The sequence below is a fragment of the Rhinopithecus bieti genome, unplaced genomic scaffold (assembly GCF_001698545.2).
Source record: "Rhinopithecus bieti isolate Rb0 unplaced genomic scaffold, ASM169854v2 scaffold_1106, whole genome shotgun sequence".
Lineage (NCBI taxonomy): Eukaryota > Metazoa > Chordata > Mammalia > Primates > Cercopithecidae > Rhinopithecus > Rhinopithecus bieti.
In genome coordinates, this window is record NW_016803367.1 from 589051 (window position 1) to 600075 (window position 11025).

Here is an 11025-nt window from a genome sequence, read left to right on the forward strand (position 1 = left end):
AAAAAAAAAAAAAAAAAAAAAAAAAAAAAAGGGATCTTCTTGCCTCAGCTTCCTGACTAGTTGGGACTACAGGCCCATGCCACCATGCCTGGCTAATTTTTAAAAATTATTTTGTAGAGAAGGGTCTAGCTTTGTTGCCCAGGCTCGTCTCAAATTCCTGGGCTAAATTGATCCTCCTGCCTCAACCTCCCAAAGTGTTGGGATTTACAGGCCTGAGCCACCACGCCTGGCCTTCATTTCTTTGTTGACTTACCAAAGAGCTTTCAAATTTTCCTCCAACAACCCTATAAGGTAGACTATCAGATCCAATCTGCTTTTTTATGTTTATGTTTACTTACTTATTTTTTTGAGACGGAGTCTTGCTCTGTCTCCCAGGCTGGAGTGCAGCGGCGCCATCTTGGCTCACTGCAAGCTCCGCCTCCCGGGTTCACGCCATTCTCCTGCCTCAGCCACCCAAGTAGCTGGGACGATAGGCGCCCGCCACCACACCCGGCTAATTAATTTTTTGTCTTTTTAGCCATGTTAGCCAGGATGGTCTGGATCTCCTGACCTCGTGATCCGCCCGCCTTTGCCTCCCAAAGTGCTGGGATTACAGGCGTAAACCACCGCACCCGGCCCCCAATCTGCTATTATATTACCATTTGCTTCGGCTTTATTACTCTTACCAAAGCCCTGCCATCCCAGTCGTTCCAGGGCCACTTGAAGTCTGTTTATTCATACATCAGTAAATATTTTCTCGAACACTTACTATGTGTTAGTCATCATTAGGTACCAGAGGATACAGCAGCGAGCCAGTCAAAATTCCTGCCTGCATGGAGGTTACATTCTAGTTAGCAGGAACCTTCTCCTCAGAGTGCTTCCTGTAAGAATATTTTCCCTAGCCTGTCCTAGTCTGACTCTTTTAATCAGGAATTCCATCATTCCAGACCACTCTGATTAGATAAAGGGTTACATTTGCCCCGGACCACACTATGTGGCGCTTGTCTGGTATGCAACTGTTGAGGCTGTACATTGGCTTCATGTTTACATCTGTTCTGTGACACTGTGCAGCTGAATGAGTTGGGTGTCAGTCTCTGGAAGGACGAGACTCCAGTCTGTAGCTATTTCTATGTCCTCCCACGCTTCATGAGTGCTTTTTGGTGATTCTTACATCAAAATAAGCCCAGTGGATAACCAGAAAACCTAGCAAAAAAACAAACAAACAAACAAAAAAACAGAAAAAACAATTTCGTAGAAGTACGTTAAACAATGTCAGAGCTAGAAGAAACCTTCGAGATGTAGCCCCACTGCCTTTTATAGACCAGAAAACAGACCCAGAGAGGTTACCCAAGTCGCCTCCGGTCACACAGCCCAACTGAAGAATGTGGACGGGTGATTACATCTAATTTACAATCACACTGGGGGTGTTCCTCCTAAAATTTAATGTCTAAATGAGATTCAGCCGCGTCACTGCTTCAACACCCCCCCCCAACACACACACCGTCCTTTCTGATATTCATTCTACGTCGCTTTTTCTTGAAGAGTCAAGTCGTTAAAATACCAAGTGGAGGCATTCCACAAACAGGTGTCCACACCACGGCCACGCGGACACGGAGTCGGGGAATCTGGATCCCCACATGCCCGCCGAGAACTCTCCAGCTCCGGCTTACAAAGTTTCCTCGCATGGTACGTTCATCTTTGCGATCCCTGGCTGCGAGGCCGAGATGCCTGCTGCTGTGGCCTCCGATGAAGTTCGGAGATGCCCTTTCCTTGCGAAAGCTGGGCCCGGTCGCGTCGGCCGCGGGGTCTGGCGTCCTCGGGCCTGGTGGGCTGCAAGGGAGCGTCGGGCGCGGGGCGGGGTGGGGCGGCCCCTAGGCGCGCGCTGCCCGCCCGGGCTGCAAGAGCCGCGGGCCCGCGGAGCCCCGGCGCGGAGCGAGAGGCGCGCGCGGCGTGGGGGCTGGGCCGAGGCGGAGCGCGAGGCGGCGGCGGGTGGCGGGAGCGCAGCGGGCGAGCAAGCGGCCCCCGCCCCGAAGCCCGTCCGCGCGGGGCTGGGAGCTCAGGCGGGGAAGCCGCGGGGCCGCGCCACGTCCTCGGGCCCGCCCCAGAGCGGGTTTGGCAGGCGGCTCCAGTCGGGGGCTTTTGTGTCTGCGACTGGGAGCGGCGAGAGAGGCAGACCTCCTCCTCAGAGGGCGCTGTGAGTTGCCGCCCAGGGCCGGGCCGCCAGCCTCTTGCCCTCCCCTGTCAGCGGCTCCTGAGGCGGCGGCGGCGGCGCAAGAAGAAGGAGTTGGGAGGAGCGCGGTGGCGGCGGCGCACTCGCCACTCAGGGCACATGCCGGCCCCGGGTGGGGGCCGCCCCCCAGGCCGCGCTTCCCGGCCACCGCCGCTGAGCCCCGCCGGTGCCCGCACGCCGCCCCGCCGCCCCGAGGCCTCGTCCTCCTCCCAAACTTTGCAAAGTCGGCCCGCGTCCCCACCGCCTTCGGCCGTGCCTCGGCTCCGAGGCTCGCCTCGCAGCCGCAGCGGCCCCGCGAGGAGGAGGAGCCACCGCCGCAGCATCAAAGAGACCGAATTCCCGCGGCCTGGGGGGGAGTCATGCTTTGCGGTCTGTAATGTCAGCAGAACAGGAGAAGGATCCCATTTCGCTGAAGAGAGTTCGAGGTAACCGAGAAGGGTGCCGGATTGGGGGAACCGGGGTGAGTGAGGTGCGCGGGGCCCCGTGCCCGGCCGCCGGGAGGCCATGGGGCTCTGTCCGGGCCTAACTCCGCGCAGCCCGCGTCCCGCCCGCGCCCCGGGGCCGAGGCTGCGATCCGAGCGCGCGGCCCGGGCCCCCGCTGTCCCCCGAGACACCCGCGCGGATCCCTCGCCTCCCGACTTTGTGTTCGGAGGCATTTGGAGCCGAACGCAGCATCCCTTCTTACCCCCTCCTCGCCCACCTCTCCTCGTTCTCAAGACACAGCACAATAGGCACCTCAAAGGGTGAAAAACAGACACCCCTGGCAGAGACCTCGAACGATGCCCACCCCCTCAAAAAAGTAAGTTGGAGTGCACAAGAGTTGACGCTCTTGAAGAAGGGCTCCTGGGCGTTCACGTCTCTCCTGGCCCCCTTCTTACCCCCCCGCGGCAAAGGCAACAGATATTCAGTTTATTTTCCTTAGGTTTAAGAGGAGAAGCTACAAATTCAGAAGGCATTTTCTCTATTGGTTTATGGATAAGAAATTATCTAAAATCAGTGTTATGCGTGATTGATTTTCATCTTTCTTGCACACTGTTTAGGAATTTTCCTGTCGTCTTACTACTGTTTAAGAAAAATCAGAGGGAACCCTGTGTCAAACAAAAGATACTGCATATAAGTTCACGAAAGTCAAATGCCACCCGGAAATTGGGGGATGCCTTTTAGCTCTTAATAGGGTTAAGACTGAAAGTTCTAGAATTGGAGTAATATTGTTCATTAAGCAAATATTTATTGAACATCTACTATGTGCTAGACCTGTTCTTGTTACTGGGATACAGCAGTGAACAAAGCAGATAGACGATCTTCATCCAGAAGGAGTTCACCCTCTTGTGGGGTAAACAAATGATAAACAGTAGATACAGAATGCCAAATCGTAGGTGATATGGTGGACTACAAAAGAGGAAAAGAGGAGAGGAAATATGTGTGGGGGTGGGAAGTATGGATTGTATGTAAGGTGATCATGAAAGGGCTCACCTGGAAGATGATGTTTGAGCAAAGACCTAAAGGAAGTGATAGAGCAGGGCCATATGGATTCACGTGGGAAGAGCAGTCTCAGAAAAGCAACAGCAAATGCAAAGCCCCTGTGTCTGGAATATGCCCAGTATATGCAATCAACAGCAAAGAAGCTATTGTAACTGCAGCAAAGTGAGTAAGGAAAGAGTCCTGTGACAGGGGCTGAGGGGTAGGATCAAGAATTATTTGATTCTTGAAAAGTGAGCAAAGATGACAGATACCATTAAGAGTACATTTTGTGCATTTTTAAATTATAGCATTTTAATTGTAAAATTACAGTCGTTCAGTAGTCTTAATGCTGTGGGCTGTAGGATGATTGTGTATTAGAGGGCCTGGTGTGCCATTTAAAAGACTGGCTTTTACTCTGAGAAAAGGTCTGCAGAGTTTTGAGCATAAGAGTGAGTGATCTGACATTTTAAACAGGGCATCGTAACCTGCTGTGCGGAGAACAGACTGTAGAGAAAAGGCTGAAGCAGGGGAGACTAGTAGGGAGGCGATTGCAGTAGTCATCCAAACAGGGTAAACAGGGTAAAGTGCCTTATAAATCAGTAAGTAATAAGGTAAGTTTCGGCTGACTTAAGTGATGTAGAGATGAAGGACCACAGTCGCTCATTTTTGTTTTTGTTCAGTGTGACCAGAAATTAAACAAGTATAGAACTAGCTTGTGACACACAATCCAAAAGACATCCACTCAAGAGTATTTTGGTAGAAAATGATTTTCTTAGCCATTTAAGAGAAAACATAATTTAGAGAAGAGTATTGTTTTTAAAGGCTTAATATCAGCACAACCTTTGATTTGGTGAAATATTTTGTCTTTTCTGTTTGTGGTTGTGAGTTGCCAAAGCCTTTAAGGAATAGACCTTCCTGAGATACAATTATTCCCCTGATATTTTTGCTGTATAATTTTGCCTACTATTATAAATTGTTTTGGGGTTAAAGGAAAAGAAAGAGGTGTCAAGTTTATACCTTTGAACTGAATTATCAGTCCTAATCAAATGTAATTCTAAATAAAATGGATGAGTGTTTTATTGGGGGCAAGAACACAGATATATCTTCATTTTGTTCCAACTGCTGTTAAGTTCTACGGCTTAGCTATTGGGATTGGCTCCGGTGTCAGCTCAAGAATATTCTGAGAGTTAAGTACCAGAATAAAAGACAAAACACTTTTTAAAATAAAAAGTCAATATTTTCATGTTATGGGGAGGATTTCCTTAATGTCATTTTGTAATCATTAGAACATTCATTTAAAAAATATTTTTGGATTGTTTTATAATGAGCTCTTCCGAAGCACAATTCTGATGAACTTCATTGCCCTGGAACTTTTTGTTAATATAATTTATATCATCAGACTGCATGCAGGATGTGATGTTTGCAGGGCATAAACTCTGGAACAGTGCTTTTCAAACTTTTCCATATGCTGATGTAATAGAGACAGACCTTTTTAATGGTTATGTATTTATTTTACATGTATTAAAACAAAAAAGTCACCAAATACCTTGCTTAGGATAAGGCTAAGATACCTATGTGTATAAATACACACATATAGCACTTAAATGAATTATTAATAAAGTAATATTATAGGTAGAACCCAGATATGGCAAAATTAAAACATGAATGACTGAGGACTTTACAGTAGCATGCTCTGCAGACTAAAAGCATCATAATCATTTGTGATGCTTATTAAAACATAGATTCGTGGATCTACAGAATCAGGACTTCTGGGATCCACAGAGTCGGGACTTCATCTTTAACAAGATCCCCAGGTGCTCCTTATGCATACTGAAGTTTGAGAACTGCTACTAATAGACCTAGATCACAGAGGTGTGAGTAGACCAGAAGCAGCTGGCTGTGGTCTTCCAAACTGTCCTTATATTTTAACATTAGATTTAGAATTACTCTTTAGTGACGTGGTATCTTACTTCTATTTTCTACCAATTCTTAATACTCCACCCCAAACCTTCAGCTTTTGATTATAAGACAGATCTGTGAGGACAGGTACTACGTCTTGATTGTCTTATTTGCCTTGCCCATAGTAAATGTCAAATGAATGAATGAGTGAATACATGAATTATGCTGCTTTCTGATAGTCCATTGCCCTTCATACTGCTTTTACTTGCCCTTTTCCCTTAGAATATCAACTGTCATGGTTATTTTAACCAACACTCCCATTCTCCAGTATTCCTAGAACTCTTTTAGGCATTGATCTGATGGCCATATTCATTCATGTATTCAACAAATATTTATTGAACAATCACAGTGCCATATAGTAGAAATACACTGATTAAGATATGATACCTGGCTGGGCGCGGTGGCTCACGCTTGTAATCCCAGCACCTTGGAAGGCTGAGGCAGGTGGATTACTTGAGTTCAGGAGTTTAAGACCAGCCTGGGCAACAACCTGTCTCTACTAAAAATACAAAAAATTAGCTGGGCATGGTGGCATGTGCCTGTGGTCTTAGCTACTTGGGAGGCTGAGGTGGGAGAATCACCTGAGCCTAGGGAGGTTGAGGCTGCAGTGAGCTGAGATCGCACGACTGCACTCCTGCCTGGGCAATTGGAGTGAGACCTTATCTCAAAAAAAAAAAAAAAAAAGATACGACACCTGTCTTCAAGAAATTGTTAAGTCTAGTACAGAACAGTGACAAATAAATAGCTACAAATAGCATGGTAAGGGCTGTGATTATAGGAATTAAAAGAGCACATCTTTTTGGGAATCAAGGAGGGAGAAGAGTTCTAAGAAGCAGTCTTAAGTGATGTACAAAAAACATCAGAGGAGATAAAAATGTGAGAAAGGGTCTAGGAGGTCTCTTGTGATTTTGAGAAGGCAGTTTTAGGAGGAGACCACATTTCAAAGTGTTGAACATTAACGTGGGGCCAGGTATGGTGGCTCATGCCTGTAATCCCAACACTTTGGAAGGCTGAGGCATAGAGCATCGCTTCAGCCCAGGAGTTTGACACCAGTCTGGGCAACATACGGAGAACCCATCTCTACAAAACATTTAAAAATTAACGGTGGTATGCACCTGTAGTCCCAGCTACTCAGGAGGCTGAGGTAGGAGGATCCCTTGAGCCCAGGAGGTCGAGGCTGCAGTGAGCCATGTTCACACCAATGCACTCCAGCCTAGGTGACAGAGCAAGACCCTGTCTCAAAACAAAAACAAAAAATGTGGTAAAAGATTAAACGATGAAGATGTGGCTTAAAACTTAAAATAATCTTGGTGGTAGACAGAAAGACATAGCAAATATCTTAAAAAGAGAGTCAAGAGAAAATATTAGTCTTTTTTTTCTTCATTGGAAAAAGACTTAAACATATTTGAAAATTTGCAGAAGAACCCAATGTAGAAGGAGAGGGGAATAACTGGAAAGGCACCAGAGAGAGAGAGAGAGGATAATTCATTTATTAATAAAGCATTCAATACATGTTTTAAAAATATAGACCATATGCTATACAGTCATTATTCCAGTAGCTGGAGATGAGACAGACAAGGTTTCTATTCTCATAAATCAGGTCTTTGCAGCTAAGGGAACAGGATTAGCATCAAGTATACACGTGGAAGTTTAGTCCTGGAGAAAAAGAGAATGGAGAAAAAAAAATTTAGAGATGACGAAGGAAGTTGAGGGCATTTATTTCAGTGCTTTTAACCAGAGGTAGAAATAACGTAGAAGGGATAAGGATGTATTTTAGAATGGAATAGTACAGAAATGTCATAAAAGTTACTAAAAATGGACTTTACAAGAAAATATAGACTGTCTCGATGGGATTAATACAGAGGATTTGGATTAAGATTGGAGAAGGAGCATAATTTATGCAGTCACAAATTGGGGGTTGGGGAAGAGCCTGTGAGAGAAAGTCTGAAGGAAAGGTTTTTTATTTTGTTTTTAAAATTGGTCCATATAAGAGCTAGGCAGATTATCAGGAAAGTGAGTTTGGTTTTAGACACATTGAATGAGTATCCTCCTGGGATATTCCAGTGTATACAATGGATATATTTGGTTTGGAACTGGGTTGAGTAGTCCGACCCAGAAGTAGAGATCTGGAAGTCATCAGTAAACAGGTGAATACTAATTAATGCCTTGGGAGTATATGAGCTCACACAAGAGAGAGTGAGCAGTAAAAAGAGAACAGCATTGAGACCATCAACTTTGGAAACACTAACATTTGGGAGACAAGGCGGGGAAAAAGACCCTGAAAAGCAGAATGTGAAGGAGTAGTCAGAGAGGTAGGAGAAAAACCGTGAGAGAGTGGTGTTACAGATGATGGAGGAGGAATGGATTAATGAGGGGTAGATAAATGAATTTTGTTTTTAATGTGTGGAATAAAATGTTTCTATCCATGAGATGTCCATGATGCTTTTCTCCCATATTCCCCTCTTGGGGAACATGGCCATCTTTATCCATCCCCTACTCCCATGCAACACTGTCCCAAGTCCTAGAATTTCTGTCTCCTTAATTTTTTTGTTTTGTTTGTTTGTTTTTTGAGATGGAGTCTTGCTCTGTAGCCCAGGCTGGAGTGCAATGGCGTGATCTTGGCTCACTGCAACCTCTGCCTCCCAGGTTCAAGTGATTCTCCTGCCTCAGCCTCCTGAGTAGCTGGGATTATAGGCACATGCCACCACGCCCAGCTAATTTTTGTATTTTTAGTAGGGGGGGAATTCACCATGTTGGCCAGGCTGGTCTCGAACTCCTGACCTCAGGTGATCCGCTCACCTTGGCCTCCCAAAGTGCTGGGATTACAGGTGTGAGCCACCGCGCCTGGCCTCGCCCTAATGTTTTGAACCCATTGACTTATTGACCTTTCCACAGCCGCTTCTTTATTTTAGGTTTTGCTTTTCCCTTTGATTATTTCAGTAACCCTCTCATTGGTTTCATGGCTTCCCCCTTAGTCCCTCTTAATCCATTTCCACATTGCCACTGATTGTGATGAATAGCTTACCAAGTACTTTTCTGAGTGTTTTAAATGGATCTTCTTGCTTAATCCTCTCAGTAAATCTGTGAATTAGATGTTATTATTATTGTTGGTTTACAGTTGAGGAATTGACATTCAGAGAGGTTAAGTAGTATGTGCTTAAGTAACATATATAAGTTTATCCAGTAAATAAGCAGCAAAGCCACAACTCAAAATCTAGGGCCCAAGTTCTTAGCTACTATGCTACATTGCCATAGTGGTCCCCAAACACAATTGAGCCACGTTACTCTCTTTTGTAGAATTATTCAGTGGTTTCCTATTACCTTTCGAGTAAAAATCAAACTTTCTTATGTTGGCTCTTTTTGATTTGGCCCAGGTCTACCACTTAAGTCCTCTATTCTTCACACTCCATGAAGTGCTTTCCCTATTTCTTATGCTCCAGTCCTACAGTATTCACACTTCCTCTCTAAATGTTGTCGTGGTCTCTCTTGCTTTTAAAACTTCCTTTGCATATTCTATCCCTCCTGCTAAAACTGCCCGCTTGTTCTCCCACCTTTGGGCGATACTCATCCTCAAAGTTTCAGCTCAGTTGAAATCTCCCAGGATGTTTTCCTGAGCTCCCCACTCAGCCAAGATTAGGTGGGAGTTCCTTGTGTTCCCTCAGTATCCTGTGCTCATCTCTATCATAGTGTTTATCACATTAAATTTAAGAGTTTCAAAAGAAAAAGGTTGTTTCCTATAGGTTATAAGATCCTTACAGGGAGAAATTATTACTTTTATTTATTTTATACTTCCACAAGTTCAACAAATGTTTCTGGAATCCAATTTGATGAACATTAATGAAGAGGTTTCAGTAGCTTCAAGCCGTTAGTCTTCCTGGTTTGCTTTTCCCAGGTGTGTAGAGAAGTTACCTCCTGGGAAGATTATACAGTTTTGTCTTCTGACATTCTTGTTTTAAGCAACCCAAGAGGTCTGAGTCATCTTTAACATCAAAATTAGCCTTAAAGTATGGTCAAGAATGATTTCAGATCTCCTTTTTTACTCCTAATCTCTATAGATGTGCCAACTGCAATAATGAGAAACAGTACAGCATTGTAACTGTGAGCCTGACTGCCAAGGTTTTTATCCCAGCTCTGCCATTTATTAGCTGTATAGTCCTTGGCAAGTTACTTAACATCCCTGCATCAGTTTCCTCAGCTGCAAAATGAGAACAATAATGGTACTTATCTCATGGAGTTGCTTGAAGGATTAAATTGGTTAATATATATAAACCACTTAGAACATTGTCTTCTGCATTCTAAGTTATCTGTCTGCTATTAACATCAGAAATAGGTCTAAAATACGCATTCTGTTTAAGTAATGTGATCAGCATTCACTTTTAGGTATATTTAATCAGTCAATCAATAAATGTAAATAACCTACAGCAGATTCTTATTTTGTTTAGGAGTGGGTGTGAAGAGAACAGAAATGTTTTCTTCCTACAGAAAGAAAACAACAAAAAAATTTTTTTTAAGCAGAAAACTCTGAGGTTTCACCATTTTGTTGGAAAAGACAAATAGAAACTGTTTATTGAATAATATTCATGAATATCTGCAGCTTTGTTCCCCATGATTTCTGAGTTGTTTTGGCTAAAAATTTGCCTGACTTTGTTCATGAAAGAAGTTCATTATCAGAGGTATTATTGTATAGCTATCTTCACATGTGAATACCATCCACCTATTCTCCTAAGCTTTACCTTTCTAAGCAACCTTAAACCCCATGGACCTCAGTAACACAAAGAGGTAAGTGGGAGACCAGTGGGAATTTGAAGACTTGTTTTGCGGAGGGAAATGTTAGATTCTTAAATATAAAATTATTACCATAAAACTCAATGTTCAAAAAAGAATTTTAGGTGGTTTTGCTCACAGATTGCTTGAAAATGAAAAATGTATTTAAATGATTTCAAGCATCAGGAGTTTTGCTGTATATTAAGTATGAGCAATTATTTGATTCTTGAAAAGTGAGCAAAAATGATAGATACCGTTAAGAGTACGTTTTGTTCATTTTTAAATTACAGCATTTTAATTGTAAAATTACAGTTGTTCAGTAGTCTTAAGAATGCTGTGGGCTGGGCCAGGCACAGTGGCTCACGCCTGTAATCGCAGCACTTTGGAGGCCGAGGCGGGCAGATCACGAGGTCAGAAGATCGAGACCATCCTGGCTAACACAGTGAAACCTCGTCTCTACTAAAAATACAAAAAATTAGCCGGATATGGTGGTGGGCGCTTGTAGTCCCAGCTACTCAGGAGGCTGAGGCAGGAGAATGGTGTGAACCCGGGAGGCGGAGCTTGCAGTGAGCCAAAATTGTGCCACTTCACTCCAGCCTGGGCGATAGAGCAAGACTCCATCTCAAAAAAAA

The 11025-nt window shown here is 44.2% G+C and overlaps 1 protein-coding gene across 1 annotated transcript in view; it reads left to right on the forward strand.

Annotated features, from left to right (window-relative positions):
* Positions 1-2334: 2334 nt before the first annotated feature.
* Positions 2335-11025, forward strand: part of PYGO1 (pygopus family PHD finger 1) — a 40334-nt gene continuing 31643 nt past the window's right edge. Inside the window, 1 exon segment of the mRNA XM_017881342.1 lies at positions 2335-2634. Coding sequence (XP_017736831.1) covers positions 2586-2634 — 49 coding nt within the window. The 5' untranslated portion in view covers positions 2335-2585.